Source organism: Strongyloides ratti, scaffold srae_chrx_scaffold0000002, assembly GCF_001040885.1.
Source record: "Strongyloides ratti genome assembly S_ratti_ED321, scaffold srae_chrx_scaffold0000002".
Taxonomy (NCBI): domain Eukaryota; kingdom Metazoa; phylum Nematoda; class Chromadorea; order Rhabditida; family Strongyloididae; genus Strongyloides; species Strongyloides ratti.
The window spans coordinates 148,573-162,206 of NW_020171510.1; the positions used below are offsets into that span (position 1 = coordinate 148,573).

General features: G+C 19.6%; 2 protein-coding genes across 2 annotated transcripts; both read left to right on the forward strand.

Moving 5' to 3' along the window:
* Positions 1–810: 810 nt before the first annotated feature.
* On the forward strand, positions 811–2,249 carry SRAE_X000103100 (C2 domain and Rab-binding domain FIP-RBD-containing protein; the record flags this gene model as incomplete). The annotated part of the gene is made up of 3 exons (XM_024647363.1): positions 811–847; positions 1,079–1,235; positions 1,313–2,249. The coding sequence occupies 3 exons, from the start codon at positions 811–813 to the stop codon at positions 2,247–2,249; spliced, it is 1,131 nt and encodes a 376-aa protein (XP_024498491.1).
* A 5,122-nt stretch (positions 2,250–7,371) lies between these two features.
* SRAE_X000103200 (NGFI-A-binding protein homolog) lies at positions 7,372–9,020 on the forward strand (the record flags this gene model as incomplete). The annotated part of the gene is made up of 4 exons (XM_024647474.1): positions 7,372–8,294; positions 8,428–8,516; positions 8,622–8,745; positions 8,825–9,020. 4 exons carry the CDS (start codon positions 7,372–7,374, stop codon positions 9,018–9,020), a joined length of 1,332 nt encoding a protein of 443 aa, XP_024498492.1.
* Positions 9,021–13,634: the final 4,614 nt, after the last annotated feature.

Consider the following 13,634-nt stretch of genomic DNA (forward strand, 5'->3'; position numbering starts at 1 on the left):
AAATTTATTTTTTATTTTATTAATACAAACGTAATACAAAAAGAGAAATGAATAAATAACCAAATATAGAGTACATGATCAAAAAGATATCTTCATATATATCAAAGTCAATTTATTAAAAAAAATTTATTTTTAATAAAAAGTTTTTATACATATATTATTATAATGTTTCTTGTTTTTATTTTTTTGATTTATTTTTCATTTTATTTCTTTCACTCTATCTGTTTCTTTAATAATAAAATAAAAGTATAACGTTACTAATAATATGAAACAGAAAAGTATATGTTAAGAAAATTTGACTATATGATGTTAAGTGTTTTAAAAAATTTATAAAACGATTATTTTTATAAAGAATAAATTTATAAGTATTATATATATATATAACTCATTCAATTCTCCGTTGGTTTTATAGAACAACAAAAATAATATTTATTATATTGATCGTCTATTAGATTTTTCTATATTTCCAACTCATTCTCTCTCTCTTTTACCTTCTTCTATTTCTAAAATCACTCTTTTTATCGTTTTGGTGTAGGTTTAAAATATCATATATGAAAGTAATATTGAACTTATAAAACTTTTTAGTGGTAAGGTGTATCTGTTGTTGTAGTAATAATATTAAAAATTATAATCATAACATTATACAAGATAACAATCAGTTATTTGTAGCTTCTTATTCAAAAATATCTATAATATACAATTATATTTCTGTTAAAATCTTTTAAAGTTACAAAAAAAAAAGTATAACTTTTTTTTTATTTTGTACGGTTTATTTTTATTATTACAATATATATTACATTTTAATGTATAATGGTGACGTCAGATGAAGGTAATTTTATTGTTCATGGTATGTTTTTTTTTTAAATATAAATCTTATTTTTGTTACTTCCCCACGTATCCATAAAATGTCATAATAATATATAGATAGGTCTCTTTAAAAAAAAAAAGAAAATATTTTTTCAATAAATATTATCATATTGATTTAACGAAATAATTACTAATAATAATTACATTTAATATTTAATAAGTAGTAATATCAACTGTTGGTAATATTTTTTTTTAATATATATTTTTAAAGTTGTAAAAGCAGAAGGATTAGTCAGCAAAAAGAATCAACCACTAAATGTGTCGGTTATCTTAAAAGTTACTGGTAAAGGATCATGGAAAAGTGAAGTATCCACTGATCGTATTACAACTAATAATGGTACTGTTCAATGGGATCAAAGTTGTGAATTGTAAGTTTTTAATTTTCTTATTAATATAATATTACTACAATTGTTTATCCTTTTTTTTCCTTATATATAATTTATAGTAACCTTCAACCTGATGATACAAAATTAACAATAGTGGTAGAAAATTATTCAAAGGTTGACTCATCATCATCATCTGAAGTATTGGCAAATATGACATTTTATCTACAAGAATTAATTGGTTTTGAAGAACCATCTTGGTTTCCATTAAAAAAAAAAAAGAATGATATAAAAGAGAGAGGGAAAATAATGATTAGTTTTAAATTTAATAGGTCTCTTGTTTCAGCTGTTTCAATGTATTCTTTAAACTCATTTGGAATTAAAGAAAGTCGCATGGATAAATTAAAAAGAAAAATACATTTTGGAAAAAAGAAAAGTAAAGATACACAATCATTAGCATCATTTAGTCTTTCGAGACGTGGTTCTTATTCTTCAATATGTTCTGATGCTTTAGCATTTGGTTCAGATTCACCTGTACCACCTGGGGTAGAAGATAGATCTAATTATTCTATATCACGTAATCCTTCTTTAACACAATTACAATCTATCAATAATTCTAAAACTTTACCACCTCAACAAAAAAATTCAATAAAAGAATCTTCTTTTGGTAGTAATAATTTTTTAAAAAAAAATATTTTTTCATCAAAAGGAAAAAGTAAAAGTAATATGACATTTGAAGATGTCTATGAGGAGAAATGTAATTTACAACATCAAAAAAGTAATCATCCTGATAATACAAATATTTATAATACTATATCAACAGATAAGGGTTATCCATCCCAAGATATTAATTCTTTAAACTCATCATCAGGCGTTACATCACAAGCAGATATAACATTATCAAAAGAAGAAATGTTATCTATCATTCAAGAACTTCAACGAGAATGTTCTTTAAAGGATGAAAAAATTACAGCATTAAAAGGATATATGGAAGGGCTTTTAACAAAAATTATTAATACTAACCCTGAAATACTACATGTGAATGGTTCAAAAAATTAATTTATAAATGCATATATTTTATATTTATATAAAAATTCACAATCATACTATAGCCTGTAACAGACATACTTATTAAATTTTTATTTAATATCATGCTTATCATTTTTTTTGTAATTTCATTCAAAAGTTGGCCTTTGACTATAAATAAGATGAAATGATGATGATGATGGTGCCTCTACAATCAAATAAATATTCAAGACAAGAATGTTTATCATTATATCATTCATTGAAACAAGAAAAAAAAATAATTATTCATTTATAGTTTTAATTTAAAACTATCGTCATCTTTTTTTTTCTGCAATTTAAAATATAATACATATTTTCATTTTTGCAAATGTAACGGTTCATTAAAAAAAAATCTTCGTTAAAAATATAGTATATCTATATCTTCATCTCAATTATTTAATTATTTTTTTAATCATTTTCTTAACATACCTACAATATACTTATAAAATTTTAATAATGACTTTTGTTAATTAAAAATGTTTAAAATATTATTTTTTAAAAATGAAAAAGAAATGATTTTTATTTATTTTTTAAATTTTGTTTAGATTTGAACTTATATATTATTATTTCTTTAAAAAATAATATAATATATAATTTTTTTTTTTTTTAAATTATTTTAAAAATGTAATATATATGTATATAATATATAAATATATTTTTACAATTTCAGGGATAAAAGATAAAGAAAAGTATAATTTTGTCTGATGCTGTAGAGAAAATAAAGTAGTGTTATTTACATTCCCGAGTTTTTTTTATCATTTATCAAAAATACATTAAATCAGTAACATTAATAAAACAAAATGTTTTGATTTAAAAAATTGCTTTTGTTATCAAAGATGTTATTGATAATCTCTCTTTAGAGATCTTAATGAAGTCCTTTATTATTTTTTGTCAAATTATTAAAAAAAAAGCCATTAATCGTTATTTTGAGATAAAATGTTTTAATACTAACTTTCAATTGCTTTGTATACATATATATATATATATATATATATATATATATATAAATATGTTATAAATTTTTATTTCTTTAAACACTTTTTTGCAATATAAAGAAACTCTATTTTATTTAATCTCGATGTAATAAAGTCATCCATCTATGCTTCTGTTAGAAGGCAATTAATACAATTTTTGGCATTTTCTTTTTAAAGTGTACATAAAGAATGTATATGAAAAAATGACGGAAAAATAAAGGCACTTGTAAAATGTTAAAATAGTATCTACTCAAAAATTGTAAAAATTTTTCTCTCTCTCTCTCTCTCTCTATCTTTCATTTTATTTAGTTAATCTTTTTTTTTTTAAATTTATACATTTATTAAACACATAGTTTAATGATAAATTAGAATTTCATGGTTTCTGATAATCCTTTTTATATGTTCGTTATATTTTTTGCCTCTAGACAATAAAACCTTTTATTATTATAGTAAACCATCAAAAATATTAAAAAGTTTCATGATTTAAAATATGTAGGACAAGTTTAAAAAAGTTTTGTTAAATGACAGTTTTTTTTTTGTTAATACAGCAATATATATATATTTAGAATCCCTCATAATCATTATATTTTATTTTTTTTATACTTCTAAAAAAATTTCAATTGTTATAAAAGAGCATTAGGGTGAAATATTATTCGTGAAGCAAAAGACAATTTGTGGAATATTAAATGGTACAACAATGTGATGTTTGATTTTTCCGTCTCCCCATCTTCTCCTCATACATATTTGAATTTTTAAACGGAGATTGATATAATTTGATGCTATTGTTTCTGTAGAATGCGGTGCTTTTATATTATTATATTATATACATTACAGCATTATATGAATCCTTGTAGTGATATATGACAGGACAAGTTGCATCTCAACATTATTTCGTTTTAATTTTTTTAATTTTTTTTTACTATTACCTTCAAAAACAAGTATTTTTTGGTAAAAAAAATTATTTATTTGATCATTAAGAGATATGAGCTGTCTGGTGATAAAAAAAAACGCCTTTAAGATTCTTTTATTATAAAATGGTACATTAAGCAAATATATATTGTAAATTTCGGCAAAAAAAATTAATTTACACTTTCTTGATAATACTATTTTTTTTTTTTGTAACTTCTATTTTTATATGACCTTTTTAGTTAATTATATAACAAATTCTTTTAGCTACACTTTTTTAAAACTATTTTTTTAATTATAATATGACGAGAAATGTATTTTAAAACATATTAAGAGAGATATATATTTTGTAGTTGTTAAAGGCGACATTGACAAATCATACACTATCGTTAATGTAACTTTTTATTTATTTATTTTTTTTTTTAAGAAATAAGAAAAAAAAAAATTTAGTTATAGGCGCCTAGTGATTATAAAATATTGCAATAAATGTAAAAAAGGGTGTCGCCATTGGATGATGATAGACCAAGAGTGTATTATATTAAAAAATCAGACTTGGATTTTAAAAAAGCTTTTTTATGTAGTCATTTTATTTAATGTACCTCTACCAAAGGTTTTGCCCCTTCTGACATTTTAAATATTTTATCAGCTTAATACATAAAATGTCTCTCTCTCATCCATTAGCTATTCCTCAAAAAGTTGCCACAGTTTTATAACTTTTTTTAAATATAAATTTTTTAGACTATATTCCTTATCACCTGGCTATACTTTATATTATATTTAGAATGAAATATAGACAATGACTATCTCACACATTCAATTACTAAATCTTTTTTCACATGCAATCTTTAGCTGCCTGTTCTAATTTTTTCCTTGAAATTTTTTTAACTAAGCATTTCTTAACTGATCGTTGTTTTATTTGCTTTCCGTTGTAAAATAATCTATAACAACGGCCCTTTCAAAGTTTAATGATGAAAATTTCTTGTTGTCTCTTTTTGATAATATAATTTTCTTGGATTATATTTAAATAAAATGATATTTAATCCCTCTATTAAACAATTATTAAATGATGTCCTTATTAATTTTTTAATAATTTTGATTATTTAAATAAATTTCTTTTATTTTTTTTTTCTTAAGTCATATAGACATGTATATTTATATATTAATATATCTTATTTTATGAAAAGTATTTTTTGGCTGTTGCAAATTTGTTGCGAAAGTATTTTTTCGTCATTTATAAGAGAGACTTACAAAATATATTTTAATTTTTATATTTAAAGGAAACATTTTGTAATAGTGCTTTTTAACAATATATAATATTTAAGTAGTAAAGACATTTTTTTTTTATTTCTAGCGTGTTTTGTTTTGTTATTGTGATATTATAAAAATTTATTTATGATTGAATATTATTACGAAATATTTAGATATGCCCACTTAATATAAAACACAAACTAAATCTTTATTAAACATATATATTTAAATACTATTTTATATATCACTTATCAAAGCTATTTTAATCATGATCATTTTTCTATACTTCAATTAAAATATTTATATTAACCTTCATTGTCCAAATTTGTCTCTCTCACTTTTCTTTTTTTTTTTTTTTTTTATATTTTAATTGGGTCTCGCCATATACATACAATATTTGTTCGTGTACACATCATTCAGTCTAACTTTTTTTAAGCAATATTCTTTATATGTAATATTAATATATGTACATATATTTAAAGATTAAGCTTTTAATCTTGAACTGTTTCTACATAAAATGATTATTTTAAAGTTTAAAAAAAATAGCGTGTATTTTTCTCTCTCTCTCTCTTTTATTCTTGTTTAAAATCTTTATATATATATATTTGTATATATGTATTTATATATTTATTTATAAAGGGACTGCCAATAATTTTTTTTTTTCTAAAAATAAAAAAAAAAACATCTGTGCGCCGCGTATATTATAATAGTTTGTGGCTGGTACGATTGTTCAGTAGAACTGTTCATTTCGCAATTATCATAAATTGACCAGCTAAAATAGATTGCAAGACCGAAGATTGATAAAATAAATTTATTTGAAATAAGAGATAACTTTTCATTTGCTTTTTCTTGATGTCTAGGCAAAAGACAAACTAAATAAAATAATTATAAAAAAAAAGTATGTAAAAATTTCTTTTTTTGCGTATAAAAATTTAAACATGCATATTTTAGTTTGTTCTATCATTTTTACTATCAACTACCTTTTTGTACGATCACCCTAATACTTTGAAACATTTTTTTACATTATATATAATATGATTGGTAAAGCAAGCGATATATATATATATGTAACACTAACAAATATCAAGAGTCTTTTTTCATATATATATATATAAAAAAAAAGTTTATCGGCCAAGTGACACTTCGTCGCAAATAATTTATTTACAACGGTACTCTCAATAAATATATAACCCCTTACAATTCTTATTAGTATACCCTTTTTCTTTCTAATAAATTTACTTTTTACAAAATAAAAAAGTACTTTCTTTAACACTTTCAAAGTCTCTTCTTTATGAATACTTTTTTTTTAAAAAAAAGTTTATTATATAAAAATCCCCTTTATAATTATATTGTAACTAGAAAATTTTATGTTACAAAATGTTGAAAAATTATTCAAAGATAGTTAAAATTGTCTTCTTTATGCATATATTAAAAAAATTTTTTTCCTTAATTAGATTCATTAAAATTTTTTTAATTGAAATTTTACATCTCTTTTTATGTCTCTTTTTCTCTCTCTCTTATCCTTATCAGCTTTTACCATCCTTTTTATAATGTTTATTAAGACAATCTTCACATATAATATAAAAGATTTTATATAAAAAGATTAAATAAGCATTTTATATTATATTTTAATAAATAAAACATACACTTTATTGTGTAGGAGAGACAAAAATTTCTAGACGTCATAATAAATTGTTTCATCTTTTTTTTTTTTTTTAAATTTATCATATAGTCATTTATACATTATATTGTCTTTACAATACACTTGTTTTAATAGTAAAATTACTTTTTAATTTACAAAAAAAAAAAAGAATATTATATATTATATTTTATTTCAGTCACAACCACTTTCTGGGTACTATACTCATAATATTTTTGAAAAGTTTATCTTTTTTTTTTAAATAATTTCTTTATACCAAACAATTTTAATCAAAACTACCTACAAAAGATAAATATCAAAAAGAAAAAAACCAAGTATTAAAAAAAATATGAATACTTTACCTCCAGCTTTGAGTATGTGTTGTTTAAAACCAGCAGCATCTGCTTCTGAATGGCAATTACAGGCGGTGTTATTCAAAGCTAATCTTATGCAATATTATGATGTATTTATTTCACAAGGTGGTGATGATATTGATTACATAATGAAAACTGATGAAAATGAATTTTTAGAAATAATGTCTCTTGTTGGAATGGCATCAAAACCACTTCATGTTAGGAGATTTCAAAGAACATTACATGAATTTTCTCAGGATCGTGATACCTTTTTAAGGACAGCCGCAAGAGAATTGACTGTTGCCATAATAGCTTCACAAAATAATGGAAGTATGGGTAATGGAAATGATATTATAAATGGTCATGGAGAGGAAAATGGTACAATTAATTCTTTATCATACCTTATTCCTAATTTATTTGGAGGAAATTTAAATACTAACACATTATCTAATATTAACAATATAATAAATGTTAATAATAATATTTCAACACCAATAACAACTATTAATAATGCTAAAGCTTTACTTAATCAAACATTATCCATTTCAAATTCAATAAATTCCCAAAATTCAAGATCAAATACATCAACACCAAATCATGCTATGACAATAAAAAGTTCATGCTCTTCACCTATTTCTGTTTGTTCAAATTCATCTAAAAATATAATTAAAAATGGAATCGTCATATCATCAGGTAATAGTAATAAAACATCAAATACTTCTGGTAGTTTAACACCCGAAGAAATGGCAAATCTATTTAAAAATTCAGATGATAATAATACATTTTATAATACTATTTCTATTCAACTAACAAGTGATGGTTTGTTGTCTGAATCGGAGACAGACAGTATAATGAAAGCGTCTGCCTATGTCATACAAAATTATACTGAGTCTGGAGTAAAGTTAAATAAACGAAAAATGTAAGTACACTATAATTTTATATTTGACAAAAAAAAAAAAGAAAAAAATGTTAATTAATTCTTTTATAAATATAAATATAAATATATATATATTTATTTATATGTATACACATTATTTATTTATTTATTATAGAAAAAACGATTCACTTTTATCTAATAGAACAAATGTTTATACTATTGAAGAATTACGTCGTTCCGGACCACTTTTTTTGTCATATAATGGTAATAAATTAAATAAACTTCAATATTTACTAAATGAGGCAGCCATACAATTAGTATTATTGAATAACAATTTAATTACAAAAAAAAATAATTTAAATATATTAGCTAGAAAAGTTCTTCAAGTATCCGGAATAGGTATTGTTGGTGATAGTTGCAAAAGCAATCAAATTGTTGGTGTTAAAAGAACTTATGATTCAATTAATTACAATAATAATGTTGACAAGAATTTGTAAGTATAATTATATAATAAATTATTCTTGATTAATGTTCTTTATTTTTAATTAATTATATTTATTTTAATTTTATAGAAAAAAGATGTATGAAGAGGAGAAAGTTACAAGTAATAATATAGAAAGTGGAATTACCAAAGATGATAGTGGAAATATTTCAACAGATGTTAATAGTAATACAACAAAAATGATTTTAAATGCTATAGAAGGTGCTTCAACAAAACAAGATATTGATATTGATAATACATTAATAATAAATTCAAATAAAAAATAGGGAAATCATCATTCTTTGTTAATCTCTCGTCGACAAAATTTTTATTTAAAAATTATTGATGATTCTGACTTAATCTCACAAAATTTCAACAAATTTCCTTTCAAATTTAAAAATTTTATATATATGTATATATATATATAATATATATATAATATTTATAATCTATCGCCAAATTGAGTATTCAACATCAAAAAAATTTTCCTTCAATCATATAAACCAAAAATATCATTATTATAAAAATAACATGCATTATGTGGTAGCCATTAACAAAAATTACAATTAAATGAAGAAAAAAAAAAACATGATAAAATATAACAAAAAGAATGAAAAAAGAGAGATAAACTAAAAGTTTATAAAATATTAAATGTGTATCCACTAAATTATTACTTGTATTATATTTATTGAAATTTATGCATGTTTCGAAATTGTTTGGAAAGTTTTATAATATATCTATATATAATATTTTTAAATTAAATAGTTAAAATTTATAAATTTTTAAAATCTTTTATATTTCAAAATTTATATAAATATATAATATTTTAATTTTGACAATCTTTTTGACAATATTAATTGTTAACACTTCAAAAATGGTTATATAACATATTTTTATTGTATGTACTTTATTCTTTTCTATTTTGAAACAATATACAAATTTTTATTTTTCATTCCATTTTGGAGAGAAAAATAAATGATGAGGAGGAGAAAATTTTGAAGAGGAAGAAAATAAAAATAAACTTTTTAGATTACATTAGAAGGACTTTTAATATAAATGAATTATCCATACTTCTCTATATAATTTTTATTACTGTAAAAATGGGTATTTAGAAATTAATATAAAATATTATATAGTTAGAGAGACATATATAAATATTTTTTTTTTTTTTGAATCATTATACATGCAATTTTTTTTTACATTAATCATATTTATATAATATTTACATATAGTAAAAATATTTTATATTTTTTCATTATTTTAAATTTTAAGTATTTAAATGATTTATAATAATAAAAATTAATACTATCATTAATTTTTGTTATCCATTTTTCAAATCATATTTCATAATATAGTACATTAAACTTATACTAAAAAGATTTAATTTATGATATTTTAGTTAATAAATTTTTTTCTTTAATAATATGTCATCATATGAAAGATTTTCACTTATATAAATTTTAAAAAAAAAATATACAAATGACTTTTTATTTTTTTTACTAAAATACTTATTTTATATATAAATTTTCTCATATCATTATATTTATAATTTTTTTTTTCTTTTAACATTATATATTATTTTAACTTTTTTTTAAAAATTCAATTATGTTGTTAGAATCATTTAACATGAAAACTATAAAAATATATCATTAATTTTGTATACACGTCACAATAGCATGAAACATTTCCTTTTTTCAAGCATGTTATTGACCATAATCAAATGTATTTTCTTAAAATTATTTATTTCTTCTAAAAATTTACTTTTTTTTTTACAACTATAACAACCATTTAAAAGAATCTTTAAAATGGCATTTTTATAGAATATATAGTTATCTATTTAACTAACTACTTAAATATTATTACATTTGATAAACTTTGATTTTTTTTTTAACTATTTATAAAATTACTATCCTCCTATATTAAGATAAAGTATATGTACATATATATATATTACTATTTCTATTATTTTCATCATTTGTATAATTAAAATATTTTTTTAAAAATCATATCTTTTTAAAAATATTATATAAATATTTATTTTTTTTTTCTTTCAACATTATATATATATATATATATATATATCTCATTATAACGTAAGTTCATTTTTTTTATATAACTATAACAAATGTTTCTTCAAGAAATAAATCTCTCTCTATCTTATAATATAAATATATATATATATAAATATAATAGCATATATTCTCATAATAAGGTGAGAAAAATTTTGTCATTAATATTTTTATTCTTTTAATAATAATATTTATCACACAATTACCTGAGATAATAGAAGGTTAAAAAAAGAAATAACTATTAAAAATTTTTCTTTATTTTACACATTATAAATCCTCCATTTACAATATCATATCTTATTTCAACTTTTTTTTTTTTTATTTAAAATTTTGAAAAAGATAAATACATTCACCTATCTATCTTTTATGTTTTAAGGTGTAAAAATATTAAAAGGTATTTTTATATTAATAATGATATTTGATTTAAAGAGATAAAAAAATTTATCCATTCTATATATATTATTATTTTAAAGTAAGTAGGTAAATTTTTACATATTTTCTAAATTTAAATAATAAAAAAAATATTTAATTATTTTTATTTTTTTTTTCATTTTATTATTATTAAAATTAAAGATGAATATAAACTAAACGTATAAAATTTTTAAATATTTTTAATAAATTACTTTCTTATATAGTTTTATAATTATATTATATTTCAACATCATATTAATTGTCCATATATATTTTTTATTTCACTAATGATGTCAACTAATTTAATGTTTTTTTTATTAGAAAAAAAAGTGTTTTAATTTATTTATTATACATTTATGAAGAATCCTACCATAATTACAAAAATATTATTATATATTACTGTTTCTTTTACCTAAAGTTTTAAATTTATATTTATATACATATGTATGTATATAATTAATTCTCAGCAACTCAACATGTACTTTTTGTTTTTATAAATACCTGGATAAAATTTTTTTCCCTATAATTTTAATGTCTATTTTTATATATATTATTATACGTTTTTTTTTCCTAAATTAATGCAAAAAAAAAAATTATTGATAAAGGTATATCATTGTAACAATGAATTTATTAACAAAAAAGATAAAGAATAATTATTTTAAAAAAATAATATATTCTTGTATATATCTTTTTTTTTTGTTGTAAAAAATTGCTTTAATAATTGTTTTCATAAAATATAAAGTAGAAAAAATAAATAAAAAAAATTGGCTTAAATAATGTTAGGGGTAAATAATTATATAACATCATAAAAAGTAACAGTTTTTATTAGTAAATATAATTTAATTATTAACGTTTATATAATCAAGATTGATAGGTGTTTAAAAATGATTAATTTAGAAGTAATTTATCAAATTTAAACATTACTAACAATTAATAATAATAGTTAAATAATAATAATAAAAAAATTAACTTAATCGTTTGTTTATACTATTTCGTAATTTATATCTTTATTTGTAAAAGAAATATTATACCTATAATATTTAAATATATTTATAAAAAAGGTAACTAAACAATAAAATTGAAACATCCTAAAAGGTTATTATTTCTATAATAATAATAACTTCAAAAGTTAACAGTTATTTAATATTTTTATTTATCTAATTTTTAACATAAATAATTTGGCAATGTTATTTTGTGTGTTAAGAAAACAAGTAATGAATGTCACATAGATATATTTTATATATTGTTCAAGATTTATTATCACAATACTAAACTTTTTATAATAAATATCTCCTCCTTCTTAATACTTGAAGATTAGTTTTATATATATATTGAGATATATATATTTGAATTTGATAACTCTTTACTTTAGATACATATAATTTTTAAAATAAACTAGAGACTCTTTTATAACTCTTCTTATTTTATTTATTATATGGTTTTGATAATCATTTTTAAAAATCACCCTAATGATTCTTTATCCTTTTTCTTATGTATCCTCTCCCTAATTTCTCCTCCTTTCCTTATTTTTACCCTTTATAATATTCTTTCCTTTTATTTTACTACACTTATTCATTATTTATATATTATTTATAAATAAAACAAAAATTACACTTTAAATAATAAAAAAAATGTATGATTGAATAATAATTTAGTTTTTTTTTTATGATCATTATCATATAAATACTACATTAAAAGTGTACTCATATAAAAATTCTTTTTTTTTTACACCTTATTTATTTACTAACATATATTTAATTTTCTTTCTATTATTTTAAATATAACAAAACCATATATATGAAGAAATGTTAAATGGTATTATATTCTTCAAGAATCTTTTTATACTATATATAGAAATTTTTCTAAGTTGTTAATTTTTTCCTATTCAAAAAAGAGTAAAACTTTTTTGATAACACTTAACACTTTATTTTGTATAATCTTTTTTTTTATTACTAATATATAACAATATAACAAGATATTATTGTGATTACGTATACATATACTTCTATATTGGCGCCTTTTGTCAGCCTATTATATTTTGATAACAAAGAAAAATGGCCATTTACTTTCTTTAATTTTTTTTTCTACAATATTTTAGTAAATAAATAAATATATATATATACTATATTGATATAAATTTTGTGTTATATTTTTAATAAAAATATTACCAGAAATATTAAGCTTTTTAAATATTTTATATTTACATAAGTTATCATTAAATATATTTTATTTTGATACACAAAATATTAACTTTTTAATCTTCTGAAATATATATTTAATATCTATTTCACTTTTTTTTTCTTCTCTTATCTTTATTGCAAGGTAAAATTATTTTTTATTGTAATAGATATCACAACAATATGCCATTTTATTATTTAAAAGATTTTTAAAATTTAAATAAAAATTTTTAATTCTTTAAAT